Source organism: Magnolia sinica, chromosome 12 (genome assembly GCF_029962835.1).
Source record: "Magnolia sinica isolate HGM2019 chromosome 12, MsV1, whole genome shotgun sequence".
NCBI classification, from domain to species: Eukaryota; Viridiplantae; Streptophyta; class Magnoliopsida; order Magnoliales; family Magnoliaceae; genus Magnolia; species Magnolia sinica.
The window spans coordinates 77,594,151-77,611,008 of record NC_080584.1 but is presented as its reverse complement, the minus strand read 5'-3'; the positions used below and the strand labels follow the sequence as shown (position 1 = coordinate 77,611,008).

General features: G+C 38.6%; 1 protein-coding gene across 1 annotated transcript; it reads left to right on the top strand.

Annotated features, from left to right (window-relative positions):
- Positions 1-14,292: 14,292 nt before the first annotated feature.
- Positions 14,293-15,839, top strand: LOC131220282 (G-type lectin S-receptor-like serine/threonine-protein kinase B120). Its single transcript, XM_058215232.1, has 2 exons — positions 14,293-14,500; positions 15,604-15,839. The coding sequence occupies exons 1-2, from the start codon at positions 14,293-14,295 to the stop codon at positions 15,837-15,839; spliced, it is 444 nt and encodes a 147-aa protein (XP_058071215.1).
- Positions 15,840-16,858: the final 1,019 nt, after the last annotated feature.

Below are 16,858 nucleotides of genomic sequence, written 5' to 3'. Positions count from 1 at the left end.
ATTTGAGGTTGGCCGAAGGCCAGGTCAATGTGGGTTGTGGTGGAGCTGAAGTAGCAAATGAAGAAGAAGGCGATCTACCTCCTGATGACATAAACATGGACGATATCTTTGATGAGATCGAGTCAGATTCAGAGGCTGACCCTGATTGTCAGCCTTCTGATTTTGCTGAGAGGTTGCATTCTCTTGAGGAATAGGTGGCTCAAATTCGTGTAACCTAGGATTCACAATTTGCTTATATGCGTAAATATATGAGGCACATTACTAAGGGTTTACATCAGATTGATCTATATATTTTAGATCCCTCTTTAGGATCTGATCAGAATTTTCTTATCTTGGTTTGTAATAACTTTAATGCTACTTGGTTTATTATCTTGTGAGGTTATACTTGACTTAACTTTATAGTACATGGTTGAACTTAGTTACTTATGTTTGAATTTGACTTGCTTATTGATTTAATATGTTGTTTATCTTAATCATGTATTCCTCAATAATCTTCTTATTCTTCCTTCTTTATATCTTTTCACTTTCATGTATTGGTTTCTTCCTTTGTCATATTATGACAAAAAGGGGGAGAAGGTTGTCATGCTAGATATATGATATATGGATTGTGGATGGGTTGTTTGTGAATGATTCTATTTTGTGAAGGGGAGTTAAGTAAGGGGGAGTATTGTTGGGTTGATTCGATTCTTTAACCAAGTTGTAACTGGTTTCTTTTTTATAATGGGTGTAAGGTTCTTTATGCATATAATGTTTATGGTATTGTGGAGTGTGTTTTGTCACAATTTTGACAAAGGGGGAGATTATAAGTGCTATGGTTTCTAGCTCCTATAATTGTTAAACTTTGTAGTGCCAAAACCTCTCTTTCTTGGAATCTGTGTCTTGTGTAGCTCATCTACATAATAAAGACTGCATCTCTGAAGAATAAAGATCTTTAATGCAAGTGTATATGGTCATATTCGAGTACATCAAGTATGTGTTCAAGTTCAAGATTCATAATTCAAGCTTCTTAAGCTTTCAAGCTTTAAGAGTTTAAGATTTTCAAAGCTTTATACAAGTCAAGACAACGTTCCTAGAATTTTGATAATCAAGTTCAAGTTTCAATGTTAGTCAATTTTAAGCTTCAAGAGACTCAAGTTCAAGTTTCATCCTATGACAAGATCTCAAGCTTCTTAAACTTCAAAGAACGATTACCAACTGAAAAAAAAAGAAGTTTTAATATCCATACATCATGTTTAAGGTATGAATGACCTTAGATTGACCATAAGGTAGGTCATTTTGAATACATAATTCAATTTGATCATTTTATAAGTGAATAGTCTATTTTTCGACTAGTCTTAGCACTGGCTTGACCAATCCAACAAATTCCTCGACCAGTCCTAAGTTTATTGCAAAATTTCAGAATTTTTTGTTAAACCTCGATCAGTCCTGGAGACTGCTCGACCGGTCGTGTGAATAGTGCTCGACTCGTTCTCGACTAGTCCTGCAGCTATGACTAAAACTCCAACAACTATTTCAGGTTCCATACGACCAGTGGTGGACAGGTCACGATCAGTCGTGGAGGTCCCTTGACCGGTCGTGCAGGGTTTACGACTAGTCGTGAAACGGATTTATCCAATCGCGCTCAAAATTTTAAAAATCTGTTGGTCCTATGACTAGTCGTAGTGTCCTTGGGACCAGTCGTGAACGCAATTTTTTCACCTATAAATAGAACACGAATTTTAAAGTTTTTCATTCAATTCAAGATAAATCAATACGCTACTCTGAGAGATAAGTTAGTGTTCTTTTTAAGCTATATTATGCTCATTTAATATTCTCTTAATTTAACTTTATTATATTTGATTTTGTATTCTTTATTCCAATCATATTTGAAGAAGGGATTGAGAATTGCCATTTTCTTTGAAATCAAAATCAAATAGAGCTAGCTCAACTTGATTTAATTTAAAATCAATTTAGAACCTAAAACCATTTCATAAGTGAATTTGGACATTGAACTTCTACGTTGAAATTCTACTCCGATTTGGTTCTTTCGAGCGGCATAAAAAAGAGAATATCCAGGTATTTTACATTATTGTAAATTTCTATTTTGGTTTTTGAGATTGTGCAGAAAAATCTTTGTTTTGGTTTGTCTGAGGTGATCTAGAAAACTCAGAATGTGGAGTTTTTTTGAATTGTGTAAGCCCACTTGAAAGACACAATTGTGAGGGTTTTAAGTGAACTTGAAAAAACCTATTTTCATTGTAAACGCTAATATCCACTGTGTAAGGATATTAGGAGTGGAGTAGTTGTGTGGCTATTTTTCTAAATAGTTGGTGCACACACAAGCGAACCACTATAATTTCTGGTATTATGGTTTGATTGTTTATTTTAATTTGTTTGTACATGATTGTGATTTCCTTTTTGCATTGTGGTTGTAATTTCTTTTATGCAAATGTGGAGAATGTTGTAATAGCATAGACTTCTTTCTTGCTATTTATTTATTTATTCCTCTGTATCAAGTTTGAGTTTTTGATACACAAATCGTTCTAGTAAGGTTGTCCTGCTATAAACTCTTGATTTTTATGGTGTAAGGTTGTCCTTAGAACAACATCTGTATCAACCTCTCAATACTCGTACATTTGAGGTTGTCTTTAAATTCAGCATTATGAGATTGTCTATTGCTATCTGTATTTAATTTATTTAAATTCCACTGTTAAGTTTTAATTTGGCGTAGTCCTATTCACCCGTCCTCTAGGATATATAACTCGGCCTTTTCAAGTGGTATCAAAGCCTAATAGCTCATTTTTAATTATTCTAATTGGATTTATTTCCTGAGCTAATCGATTTGAGCTATTTAAGATGTCAAATTTTGATAGTCTTTCAGTCACTAGGCCTCCACCACACATTTGGGCAATGCAAATCAATTGGACAGGGACTTTACCCAGGTTGCTAACCTCCCTCTCTTGCCCTGAGGGGAGCTCATTCTTGATTGAATAAGGCTTAAAACTGTAAGAAAGATGTAGCTCTCTCATTCCAGAGTTTGAAGCTAAGGTTTAGTATGATTATTTCCTCTCCTTTTTATCGTGGCGGTACATCCAATAATATGTAATTCTTTTGTAAAGTTGCCTCAAACTTTAATATATAAACTATTTTTTTTTTTTTAAAAGGTATGGCCCATGCTTTATCTCACATGCTCCATGATTGCATCCCACCAATTGTCCACAGATACCCATCAAGCCACAACATTCTATTAAATTTGGATCTCAAGGCTAGTGTCTCTAATTGCTGATACCAAATTCATCCAATTGGACTATGTTTGCAGGGACTAACCATATATGTCACTAGGTTAGTTACTAATACATCTTCAATGCTGTAGTATTTTTAATACCTTATATTGCTCCATGTTTTCCTCCCAGTTTCCTATTTTTCTTTAGGCAATGGTGCACTATAGTGTTGTGGTGGGAGTTATGATACAAAAATGCCAGTTGGAATTTGAGAAAAAGATTTAATTAAATTTTTTTCCCAATCACCTCCAAAATTTCCTAATTCAGTAGTTATAAGGCGTCTTATTCAATGGCTACCACACATTTCACTGCATTGAATTATTCCCCTGCCTTTATCCGGTCAAATAATTGCAAAACATCACCATTAGGAGGTGGCAATATGAAGGGTTGGGTACACTGCTTAGAGAGGTGGTATCATGTAATGCTCAGCTTAAAGAGTTTTTAGTAAGGCTATCAATGAGCCCAGGTGGCCCGCTTCATGCCTAGCTTCAAGTGATCCATTAGGCACAAGGTTCAAGTCTGGGCTTTAAAAGTTAACCCGTATAATAATTGGGTTAGGCTAAGCTTAAAGCTCTATTCATGAGCCCATTGGCTGGCCCCAACCCTTTTTAATTTAAAAGGAATTTATGTCATATATAATGCATGATGGGGTGCATTATATGAATAGCCCAAATATTGTACAAAAGAGGGTAGTTTGGATCAGGCTTGGGCTGAAGTCATGCATAATCACCATCGCTGGGCTGGTATTGTGCATTACAATCACAGGCTGGACTTGGGTCAGTTTGCTTGGGTCTATCATAAGATCGAGCTGCACTCAGGCTTAGGTTCTATTTTGTGGATGAGAATAGACAGGATTAATCAGCCCATCACAAGCCCAGGCTGTTGACAGTTATAGTTTCTAGGCAATAGTAAGGTTGGTTTTCTTTTACTTTGTAAAGCATCAATATAGTTCGGTGGACCAAACAGTTGATATGATGTTGCACACTAGTGGATATCTACTATATTGCAGAAGAATATTAGCCTTGCTTATATGTGATGATACTCTAACTGAACACTGCCAAGGCTATTTGTGCCAGAGAAAGCTTGAAGGTGATTGACGAGACATATTTATGGGACATGCATGCAAGATCTTTGTTATTCATGAGTTGTGTGCTGTTAACAGTTCCTCGCTCAAGAGTTGTGGGGGGCTACTTATTATGGGTAAAATGAGGCTAAAACAAATGTATGAGACAGATGAGCCGAGCTAACAGACTCGATGACTATGGATTACTTGAGGGCCAGAAAATCACCCGACATTTGGTGCCAATTAATGACTTTAGAGGTCCGAGTATCAACCTCGGCGTCGAGAGGTGACCTCGACCATCAGCTTTGAGTGATAACCTCGACCTCGACCTCCAAGGTTTGTATCTAATACCGACCCCGGCCTTGAGCAGCCTTGGATATCGACCATCAGTTCGGAATACAAATATACCTAGAATATATTGAGATAAGATCTTCTCGATATCTTCGTCATGAATTCCGGGGAGATAACAACGACACATCCGGAAGGAGATCTCTTTTGCAATACGCATCTATCGTACAGATGTATTATTATATATGTTATTGCTATCTAAAATGTTATAAATAAAGTTCTCCTCTATAGATTAAAAAAAGTGTACTTTGGTGATAGGGTGAAAGGATACAGTTTGCATGATCAGATTTCACGCAACATCATATTTAGTTAGGATGTCAAGTTTGATATGAGTTCCTTATTTCGGAAGAATGAACACAAGAAAACTTAAAAATCAATGATTAATATTGAAATAGATAAAGTTGAAACACTTAAAGAAGTTAAGCCGCAAATAGAGGTACAAGAAGAGGTAATGACACCACTTGTAAGGAAAAGTCTAACAAGGGATCACAGGGTATCGTTGAAATACATGGATGACTTAAATATTGCATTTGTTTTCATTATAGATAATGGGGATCCGTCTACTTTTTAAAAAACTTTAGAAGACAGAGATAATGAGAAATGGATGAAAACGTTGCATGAAGAAATAAACTCTTTGTACAAAAATGAAACCTGGGAGCTGGTGAAGATGCCCGTTGGGAGGAAATCAGTGCAAGTGAAATTTCTACAAGAAACTATATATGTACAAGGCTAGATTGGTTACAAAGGGTTATGCTAAGAAAGAAGTTGTTAACTTCGATAAGGAATTTGCGCCTTTAGTCAAGTATCTATCAGATTCGTATTGGTATTGGTTGCTAAATACAGTATGAAATTAGAATAGTTAGATGTGTGAAGATTGCATTTCCATATAGGGAACTAGAAGAGTGGATTTACATCAAGCAATTTAAAGAGTTCAAGCTACAGGGAGCATAAAATACATTTTGCAGGTTAAATAGGTCGTTGTATGGCCTAAAACAGTGCCTAGGTAGTGGTACAATATTTAATTCTTTTATGTTGAGTTAGTGGTTTATCAGAAGTGAGTTTGATCATTTTATCTACCCCAAATCACTGAGCGATGGAGAATTAATAATTTTAGTATAATGATATACTTATTGTCATCCATAACATGTCTAAAATCAATATATTAAAGGTTCAATTATCTAGGACATTCGAGATGAAAGATCTGTAAACTAAAAAAATTATTTTTGATATCAACTTATACATAAATTGGTAAATAAGCAAGTTATGCTTGTCTTAAGAAGAGTATCTTGAGAAGGGCTTTGTCAAGTTCATGTTTAAAAAAGCTAATCCAGTTAACACACCCCACGGTGCTTACTTTTATCTTTCTTCGGGATAATTTCTAGCCTCAAAAGAAGAAAAGTGGTATATGTCTCATGTGCCCCACTCGAGCACAATTGGCAATCTTATATATGCCATGGTTTGTACTAGACCGGATGTTTCACATGTAGTGGGTGTTATGAATAGATGCATGTCAAACCCCGTTAAGCAACACTGGGAGGCTGTGAAATAATTGTTTCATTGTATATGAGGTACAACGAATTATGTCTTGATATTCAAAAAATCTTAATTAGGAGAGACTTCTAGATCATGTGGATGTGGATTATACTAGGAATGTGGATAATAAAATATTGACTTCTGCTTACTTGTTTGTGTTGGCGGGTGGACCGATCAGTTGGATGTCAAAGCTTCAGTATGTGGTTGATCTTTCCACAACTGAAGTGAAATATATAACAATGACAAAGGTATTCAATGAAGTTATTTGGTTGAAATGGGTGATGAATAAGTTGAGACTTCAGCGGGAAGTCATGCCTATGTATTGTGACAGCGAAAATACTATCAATTTGGCAAAAAACTTGCTTTATCACTCCCGGACTAAATACATTGATACACATGTATCACTTTTGAATTAAACATATTGATGCGCATCATCATTTTATTCGACAGATGCAAGAGGAAGGTAGTGTTAACTCTTGAGAAAATTCACACCAGTGATAATCTGAAAGACAAGCTTACAAAGGTAGTTCTTATAGAGAAGTTCAAGTTTTACTTGACTTCTTTGAACTTGGCAAAGAAGGAATGAAGTTTGAGCGTACATGAAAAATGACGATGATGGTACTCATATGAATGAGATCAGTAGAGATTGTCATAACAAGTTAGAGTAGTAGAGATGGGAGATTAAAACCACGATAGAGATTATTGATCGAGTGCCTTTAATGTAGTGCATGTAGGTGTAGTTGCATCGACCGAACCATGCTGTGATGTTCCTAGTCAGCCAAGGTTTGTTTCAGTTGACCGATAGTCCTTGTTGATGTCCCGATCGACCGAACGTCTAGTTAGATCAACCAATGAAATGTGTAAGTGCGGATTTTGTTTCTAATTAGTATGAAAGTTATGTAAGCCTTTGTAATACAAGATTATAATGAAGAAACAAGTGCTTAACATGGAGAGAGTTTTGAAGGGGGATATAGGGTTTTGAATATGTAAATTGTTCCATCTCTTATAACTTTTTTATTATAGTGGATTGTTGATTGTTTTGTATTATGGTTTTTTTCGTCAAAGTTTTTTCATATAAAATTCATGTGTTACATGTGGTTGCTTGAATTTTCATTATCTATTACATTATTTGATTATGTCTGAGATTGCTTCTGCACTTGGCAAGTCGTGTTAAAAAACCACAGCACAAAACAAATTCATGTGTTCTGAACTTTTTATATGAATTTTCATTATCTCTACCTTTTCCTATGATAGGCTGCACTTAAAGCTTATCTCTACCTTTATATATATATATATATATATATATATATATATATATATATATATATATATATATATATATATAAAATTCATGTGTTCTCTAATTTTCATATGAATTTTCATTATCTCTACCTTTTCCTACTGTGTGACTCTTACACTCTCTATCTTAGGAAAAAGGTAGAGATAATGAAACCAACCTTAGAAACCTTCTTAAGGCCCACCTTCAAAACCTTATTATAGCCTAATGTAATGTTTATTTTCCATGTAGCTTATTAATAAAAGTTACGCAGACAGAGATAAAGGAAAACACAAATATCAGTTTCATCTAAAACTTTTGCCGCTCCGAGAAATCTCTAATGGTGGGCATTCAATTACCATTATTTCTTAGGCCACTTAAACTTTTAATAGGATTTTTTTTTGGTTTCATCAAAATGGATGGCATGGATAAATACATACATCTTAGTCGGCCTACAGCGCCTAACACCATCTTAGCTGCTTGGTGGCCGGGTATCCCGACCCAATCCGCTTCCAAATAACATGTCTCGATCTGGCACCTTTTTGTCTACGAGAAGAGCCATGGATTAGGTGGCCTCACCATGTCCATGACCTCCACGTATAACGAGGCCATATATGTAATCTAATATATTTGGTTCATTGCCCTTTTTTTTTTTTTCTTTCTAAAACCATCTTTTGTTTCCATACCGGTGTGGCCCACCTGACGAATTAAGTGCCTGATTTATCTGGCAATGTCATCTTCATTTTGCGCCCCAACTGATGAATGGCTAAGTTAGCACCCGTGTGACATTTGACTTCCTGTAGAGGTACGTGTGTAGTGGCACATTAGCAGAGCCGTCTATGTGAAATACTGTGAGAAGAAACCGATTAAAAAAAAAAAGAGCCCGTGCGAATTTCCACGGTTGAATTATTTATATAGATGAGGGACGCATCATCGTCAGTTCAGACTATTCAAATTGTCGGCCCCACAGTGGACGTAAGATAGCCCGAAAGACCCGCCGATCAAACAATCAAAGTCTGTAGCGGGTTACCTGGAGGGGACGCGGATTGCGTCCTACCCCCGCCCGGAAGGTAATCCGTCCAGCGGATTACCCGGAAGGGACGCGGACGAACAGTAATCCATCCAGGCAGGGCTCTGTGGGGCCCACTGTGATGTAAGTGTTTTATCCAATCCGTTAATCACTTTTCTAAGATCATTTTAAGGTATGAACTAAACACTGAGAAAGGTATAGGCTTAAGTGGACCACAAAATAGGGATTTAATTTCCGCCATTAAAAGCTTCTCAGGAACTGGAGAGGTTTCGGATCAAGCTAATATTTGTTTTTTCACTCCATCCACGTCTACATGACCTTATTAATAGGTTGGATGATAAAAAAACATAGTGGTCCTTGGAAAGGTTTCAACTGTGGGTGTCATTATCACTGCAGCTTCCTGCGGTGTGGTCCACCAGAGCTGTGGACCTGCCTCAATTTTACATGCATACCTTAAAATGATCTGAGAAAAGCGATGAACGGAGTGGATAAAATACTTAAATCACGGTGGGCCCCACATAACCCTGCCCGGATGGATTACGCAATCCGCGTCCACCTGGAAGTACCATTTACAGATAAAACCAGACCCAGTCAATACTGAAATATAGGGGGAGTGGATTCGGTCAGATCGGGGCTGTGGGGCCCACCATGATGTATGTGACTTAATCCATGCGGTACATCCATTTTGACAGCTCATTTTAGGATAGTATTTGGAAAAATGAAGCTAATCCAAACCTCAGGTTGGCCACACTACAAGGAAATGGTGGTGATTGGTTAATAAAAACTTTTTGTGGGCCACAAAAGATTTGGATCAAGCTGATATTTGTATGGCCCCTTCATCTAGTCTTTGTTACCTTATCAACAGGTTGGATGGCATGTAAACATTTCGTTGGCCCCAAAAAGCTTTTAATGGTGGGTACTTTAACAACTTTTTCCTGTGGTGGGTCCACCTAAAATTTGAATTGGCATTATTTTTTGGGATCATTCCTCAAAATGGGTTTTCAAAATGGATGAATGGCATGGATGTATGGCACATAAATCAAGGTGGGCCTCAATCTGGGATCCACCCAAGCCGCACCCAAAACTTGAGTTTGGTCATGCCGTGGAGCAAAATTCAAGTGGGGCACGCCCCATAAAACAGTGGCCGATCATGGAAACCCTATGTGAGGCAACAAAAGTTTCGGAATCAAGCTGATATTTGAGTCTTCAGTTCATCCCAACAGAAATAACCTTATGGACGGTTTGGATGGCATAAAACATGACGGTGGGCCGTAGGAAGAGCGTATCCAACCCCCTCTCTCTCCTGAACAGAGCGGACCCGGATTTCCTGCGAAAGCAATTTTTGCAGTAAGTTCTTGGAAACTTAGGTGTGCCTAATCTGACGTTTGGCAGGAAACCACTCCCTCTATCCGTTTCGTGAGCTCAGGAAACGAGACCAAAAGTCAGCAGGATCCAAGACTCAAGGGAAACAGGTTGGCTACTCCCCCTGCCACCAGCCAATGGCTGGTTGTCGGTGCTCTGTGGGCCCCACCATGATGTATGTGTTTCATCCATGCCGTACATCTATTTTTGCAGATCATTTTATGGCTTAAGTGAACCACATTATAGGAAAGTGTTGAATGAGCGTGGGCCATTAAAAACTTTTTTAGGGCCATAAAAGTTTTTGATGTAGAGCGGGTCGCGGACAGTTTTATGGCCAAGATGGATCAGAAAAGGCCCGGTCGACGACAGAAGTGATACGGACCATCGGACCTTAGATCGGGCGTATCTCGCAATCCGGAAGGAGTTAGCTGACGTAAAATATATGATTTTGGGGTAGAACGAGCTACTTTAGCCAACCAATCCAGCTACGCCGGGTTACCCAGCCTGGAATTGCTAAAAACCCCTTGATCGATGGTCGTTTCCCTGTTTTAATTTCATTTTTACTATAAATAGTAAGTTTTAGTTTAAAGGTAAATTCCCTGGAGCACCGCCCATGGGATTGTTGCCCGACCCGTCGTTAGAAGCCATCAATCCGAGGAGAAACCTCGCTTTGATACCAAACTGACGCAGGGGAGGACGTGAGGTCGAGCACCGTCTTCCTCAAGAGGATAACTATTCCGAATCCACGGAACTTCTCTGGACTCCTCACAGAGACTTCTCGAATCCACGAGGAAAGAAAGCAGAAAATAGAAATAAATTCTAATAAATTCGAAATTGATTGATGAATGATTAAAATCGAGTTTACAACCCTTTAAATAAGGGTATCAAGCAATGGGAAAGAAATCATAATCAAACTACAACTCAAACTCCTAGAATCCGCGACTTACTATAAATAGTAAACTTACTATTTATAGACGGTCGTGATGTCTACTAGTGCGCAAGGTTTTCGGCCAAAAATAGTAAGTGTCCTATTTGGCTTCACCAAACCGTTCCCCTAATTATTCTAAGCTCTTTTCACGTTGGGCGCAACTCCTAAAGCCCAACAGATGAAGAGTTACAATCAAACTAAAACTTACTATTTATAGTAAAAACGAAATTAAAACAGGGAAACGACCGTCAATCAAGGGGTTTTTCGCAATTCCGGGCGGCGCAACCCCGCGTAGCAGGGTTGGTTGGCTAAAGTAGCTCGTTCTACCCCAAAATCATATATTTTACGTCAGCTAACTCCTTCCGGATTGCGAGATACGCCCGATCTAAGGTCCGATGGTCCGGATCACTTCTGTCGTCGACCGGGCCTTTTCTGATCCATCTTGGCCATGAAACTGTCCGCGACCCGCTCTACATCAGTTTTGCTGATCTTTGTTTTTTTCATCTGGGCCTATTTCACCGGATCCATATATTGGATGTCAAATAAACGGTAAAGTGGTCTAAGGAGGATTTTAATTGTGAATATCCAATCACTATTGTTTTCCTATAGTGTGGTTCACCCGAGATTTACATCCCTCTTATTTTTGGTATAAAACCTTAAAATGATTAGTAAAAATGGATGAAACACATACATCATGGCGAGGCCATGGAGCACCAACCACCAGCCATGGAGCTAGAGGCAGGGGACTATCCAATCCGTTTCCAAACTCAAGTGGCCATACCAAACGTAACAAAAGAAATTTGTGGTCAGGGAAATTCCTATGGTTGAAATCTCTCCAAGTTGGACAGTAATGTTTAAATGCCATCCATACCGTAATGTCATTCAAAACTTGGGATGAACTGAAAACACAAATATTAGCATGATTTAAAACTTATGTAGCCTCATAAATATTCCAATCGTGGATGTTTAACTATCACGCTCTTGGCCCACTTGGGCATTGAATATGGTTCAGTTTTGGCTTCATATCCTAAAATGAACTCACAAAACAGATGAACGAAGAGTATTTCTTACAAACATCACAGTGGGCCCCACCTAGGTCAGTTAGGAACTTCATGCGAAAGGCTCTCGCATGACATCCGCGTCCGAAGTGAGCCGGTTAAACCAGTGGACTGACAGTGTCTAAGATTCTTTATTGATTCCGATTCTTTTTCAGTGCGCGAATTAAGTACTACCCCGCCTGTTCCGAGCTCCGTATAGGCAAAGGCTCCGAGCGCTACTGTGATGCATGAACTTTATCCAAACCGTCCATCTATTTTTTTATATAATTATAAAATATTAGACTAAAAATAAGACATAGTCAAAGCTCAAATGGATCACACAGTGGTAATTAAATTCCTACCATTGAAAAATTCTGAGGGACCACCGAAGTTTTAGATCAAGATGATATCTCTCTCTCTCTCTCTCTCTCTCTCTCTCTCTCTCTCTCTCTCTATATATATATATATATATATATATATATATATATATATATATATATTCACTTCATAAATGTGCATGTGACCATATCAACAGTTCGGATGAAAAATAAACGACACGGTAGAGCCTAATTAGGTTTCAATGGTGGGCGTCCTTAGCACGGTTTCTTCCTCTGGTGTGGTACACTTAACTTTGGATATATCTTATTTTCGGTCCAGTATTTTTAAATTATATTACAGACTAGATGAACGGTGTGGATAAAAGTAATACATTACGGCAGACCTCGTAGCCTCTGCCTGTCCCGAGCTCGGAACAGCGGGGGCAGTACCTAATCCCCGCCCCTTTTTTATCGGGTCTTAGATTAAAATCCTTAAATTTATGCAGACTGGCCAGAAAAAGTCTTCAATCAGAGTTCCGAAATTTATCCATGCCGCCCAAAAAAGTCTTCAATAAGAGTGCGGCTTCGATGGATGCCCAACATACGTCGAGGCCAATCCTTGGCTGTAGGCCCTACTGGAATATATTTAACTTACATCCACACCGTTCATCCTTTTTGAAAGCTCATTTCAGCAGTTGATTCCAAAAAAGATGCAGACTAAAATCTCACCTGGATCACACCACAGGAAAAAGATAGTGACTGACTGTTAAAACTTCTCGTGGACAACAAAAGTTTTGAATCAAGCTGATATTTGTGAGGTCCCTTCGTCCAGGTATTTGCATTTTCCTATGGTGTGGTCTATCTAAGATTCGTATCAGCTTTATTTTTGGAAAATTGCCCTAAAATAAGCCTCTGGAACGGACGGACTACGTTTATTTAATTCACATACATTATGATGAGCCCACAGTTAGTGATCCACCAAAGGCCCCCTTTTTCTCGCAATGCGTTTTCCTTACAAAGGCAGCATTACCTCTCTGGAGGCGTGCTTACAGCCTAAAAATGGTAGGCTATACGGTACAAGCGTACACATTAGAGAGGATGGAGTTTTCATAGGAAACGGACGCGGATTGGCTACTACCCCACGAGCACCTAGCTAGAGATGACGGTCCCATCAAGGGCTTTGTGGGGCCATCGTGACTTATATGTTTCATCCATTCCGTCCATCCATTTTGAAAGATCATTTATAGGGTAAGCTTATTTGGAGACAGATTGAAGACTCAAGCGGACCACACCACATGAAGCAGTGCAGATTGAAGGCCACAGAAGTTTTGGATCAAGTGATCTTTATGTTTTACCTTATGATGGGCCCACAGTTACGACAGAAATTAAAGCCCTCACAGCACAAACGAATGTTAGCTATTTTTCTTTAGAAATGGAGATAGAAAGAGAAACGTTAAGGCTATCATCGCAGCCGTAGGAACGATTGTTGCAGTTCCTACTTAGTTCTTCTGGAGGAGGATGACAAGAAAAGGAGGTAAATATCACACCATTATCACTTACATCCCGATACACTTCATATTGATCATGTTGAAACTCTGTTTACTGCTTGTTCTAGAATCAAGGAAGAAGAACAAAATGAAGAAGAACAAAGGCCAGAAGAAAGAGGAGGTGTTTGATCTGGGCATGCATATAGAGGAATCAACGGAGTCTTCAAATTCGACTCTATCAAAAGATGGTCCAATGCAAATGAATGTCTCAGAGCTGCCATTGTTCGATTTCAGCACACTAGCAGCTGCAACAAGCAATTTCAGTGATTAAAATAAGCTTCGAGAAGGAGGGTTTGGTCCTGTTTACAAGGTAGTTCTGGCTTTTCTAACATGGCGCGTTCTCAGTAAAAGGCACACACAACCACGCGTGCCAGCGTGCTGGATCCAAGCAGCTCATCAGGTGGACCCCACATATACTCGCATACTTGTGCGCCCCACCAGATAGAGCATCCCAGCTCGAGTTACAACCCTGGTAATCTATACAGTGGGGCCCACCTGATGTGTGACTTTGATCATATTGGGTTGTGTCACAGTAGCATGGATTAATCTAATTTGGTGAACTTTTCCTTGTTCGATGATATTCTCCAGGGCATGCTCCCAGAGGGGAATGAAATAGCTGTGGAAAGACTGTCCAAAAGTTCTGAAAAAGGCTTAGAAGAGTTCAAGAATATGGTGGCGTCGAATGCAAAATTCCCTCACAGTAATCTTGTTAGGGTTTTGGGATGTTGCATTGAAGGAGAAGAGAAGTTGTTGGTCTATGAGTACATGCCCAACGAAAGCTTGGATGCCATTCTCCCCGGTTAGATTTTCCTAACACTCCTTTGATCATAATCTCTACAAGATTGCCCTTTTGGTGTGTTTGGATGCACCGTCAAATTAAATTGCATTTGATTTGCTCAGATAAACTGGAAATGAGTCAATTTTACTTTCTCTATCATTCAATGGAGTGTCTGATCTCTAAATTGCAATTACACCACTTTCAAGTTGGATTTTCGAAAGAAACGCCAAATGAGGGCTACTGACTCCTGAATATCAGATGTCAATTTTAGCCATTTCCTCAACATTCTCAATCCAATATAGTTGTGCATCCAAACTGATGCAGGAAAGGAGGTGATGAGGTTGATCACAGTTGTCCTCAGGGGTAGTTGAGCTCTCTGGATTCCTCACAGAGTTTCCTCGGATCTACGAGGGATGAAATAAAATGATTTCTAATAAATTTGAAAATAAATTGATTGACGATTAAAAAAAAAAAAGAAATTACAATCCTTTAAATATTGAACTCAAACATAGGATAAAGTTTTAAACTCAAACTCCAGCTAAAATTCCCAAAAAACGTGATTTACTATTTATAGACAATCAAAAACCGTCTAATTTGGCCTAACCATGTTATTCTCCAATTTTTTAAAGCCCTTTTCATGTTGGGCAGTAATCTTACAATTCAAAGGATCGAAAGTGATGATCAAATTAAAAATTACTATTTATAGTAAAAACGAAAAAGAAATGGACTTTTAACCCTTGATCTGATGGAATCTCAAATCCGGCATAGGCAACCCCGCATAAACTAGCTTCTCTTACTCAAAATCATATATGATACGTCGAAAATTAAACTCATTCCAGTCCATGATTAATGTTTTAAGGTTTTGACAGTCCTGATCACTTCCGCATCCGATGGGGCCTTTTCTAGTCCATCTTTGCCATGAAAGTGTCTGCGAGCCACTCTACATCACAAACGCATACTAAATAAGCAATTACCTGAACTACCACCGAACATAACTAATGTAGTATGAAACAATGCTTTTACATTGCAGATTGAAAAGAATATATACAATTTCATGGAGATTTTTAGTTAAAAATGCAGGTGTTTTGATTTGCATGTTTCAATAGCTTTATCATATGGTTCAGATCAAACCAAACAGTCGGTGCTGAACTGGACGAAACGGTTACGCATTGTAGAAGAGATTGCTGAAGGACTTCGTCATCTACATGAATGTCCTAGATTGAAGATTAACTACCAGGATTTGAAGCCCGCTAGGATACTGCTGGATAGTAAGAATCTCAAAATTTCGGACTTCGGCATGGCGAGGATATTTGGAGGAAATCAAATCCAAGAAAATACAAGTAGGGCTGTTGGGACATAGTAAGTAGTATTTGCCTTAGCAGAAGAAAAAACAATTTACTTTTTGGATGTACCTAATGGGGCTTGCCATGGTGCAATCGTTGAATTTATTTCCAGTTCTTGTTTGGGACCTTGGGTTTAAATCATAATTTAAAAATATGAAAACTTGAATTTGACTCAAAACCCAGTCGAGTTGAGTAGACTCGAAAGCTCAGGCAAATTTCTCTAATACATGAATGGGTTTTTATGTTTTTTCAGTATTATTTAAGAGAAACTCTCTAGTCCAAATGGATGGATGTACAAGCAGCTCAAAAATTAGGTAATAATTAACATAAACTTATGGAGTTATTTCACCTAACTTTGGAAAAGGATGGTGGTAAGGGTGGGCCCCATCATGGTGTTGATGTGACATCTATCCCAACCATTTGGTGGGTCACCCTATTTAGAACTAGAACTGAAAAATCAGCTCCATCTGTGGTTCGGGTGACTCAAACTATTCGAATAGTGTACAAGGTTCTCTAAATTGTTTCCATTGGCATGGTGGGCTTGATTCACTAAAGGGTCTGAATTTTGACTTTGGCCTACTTTTTAGTGTGGGCCATGTAAAAATCAAGCCAGTTAGCTAGTGTCAAATCTCTGTGGGCCCTTGACGATGTATGTGTTTTATCTACACCATTTATCCAAATTTCGAGATAATTTTAAGGGGAGCCTAAAAGTGAGGTAGATTCAAAACTCAAGTGGACCATACCACAGAAAACAGTAGTGATTCAATGCTTACCATTGAAATATTCTTTTGCCACAAAAGTTTTGGATCAAGCTGATATCTGCGGGCCTAAGATGGTTTCAACGGTGGACATCATTATCCCCACTGTTTCCTATGGTATGGTCCACTCGAGCTTTGGATCTACCTCGATTTTCAGCTCCAACCATAAAATGAGTGGGAAAAATGGATGGACGGTGGATAAAATGCATACATCATATTGGGCTTACAGGGCTTTGACACCATCCAAACCGCTCGCTCTCGCTGTCCTGATGTTTGTA

Bases quoted from the DNA above. Each gene is read 5' to 3' on its own strand.
- LOC131220282 (XM_058215232.1), top strand. From the start codon at position 14,293: ATGCTCCCAGAGGGGAATGAAATAGCTGTGGAAAGACTGTCCAAAAGT. The intron at 14,501-15,603 runs GTTAGATTTTCC...CATATGGTTCAG, and splicing joins CTTGGATGCCATTCTCCCCG to ATCAAACCAAACAGTCGGTG.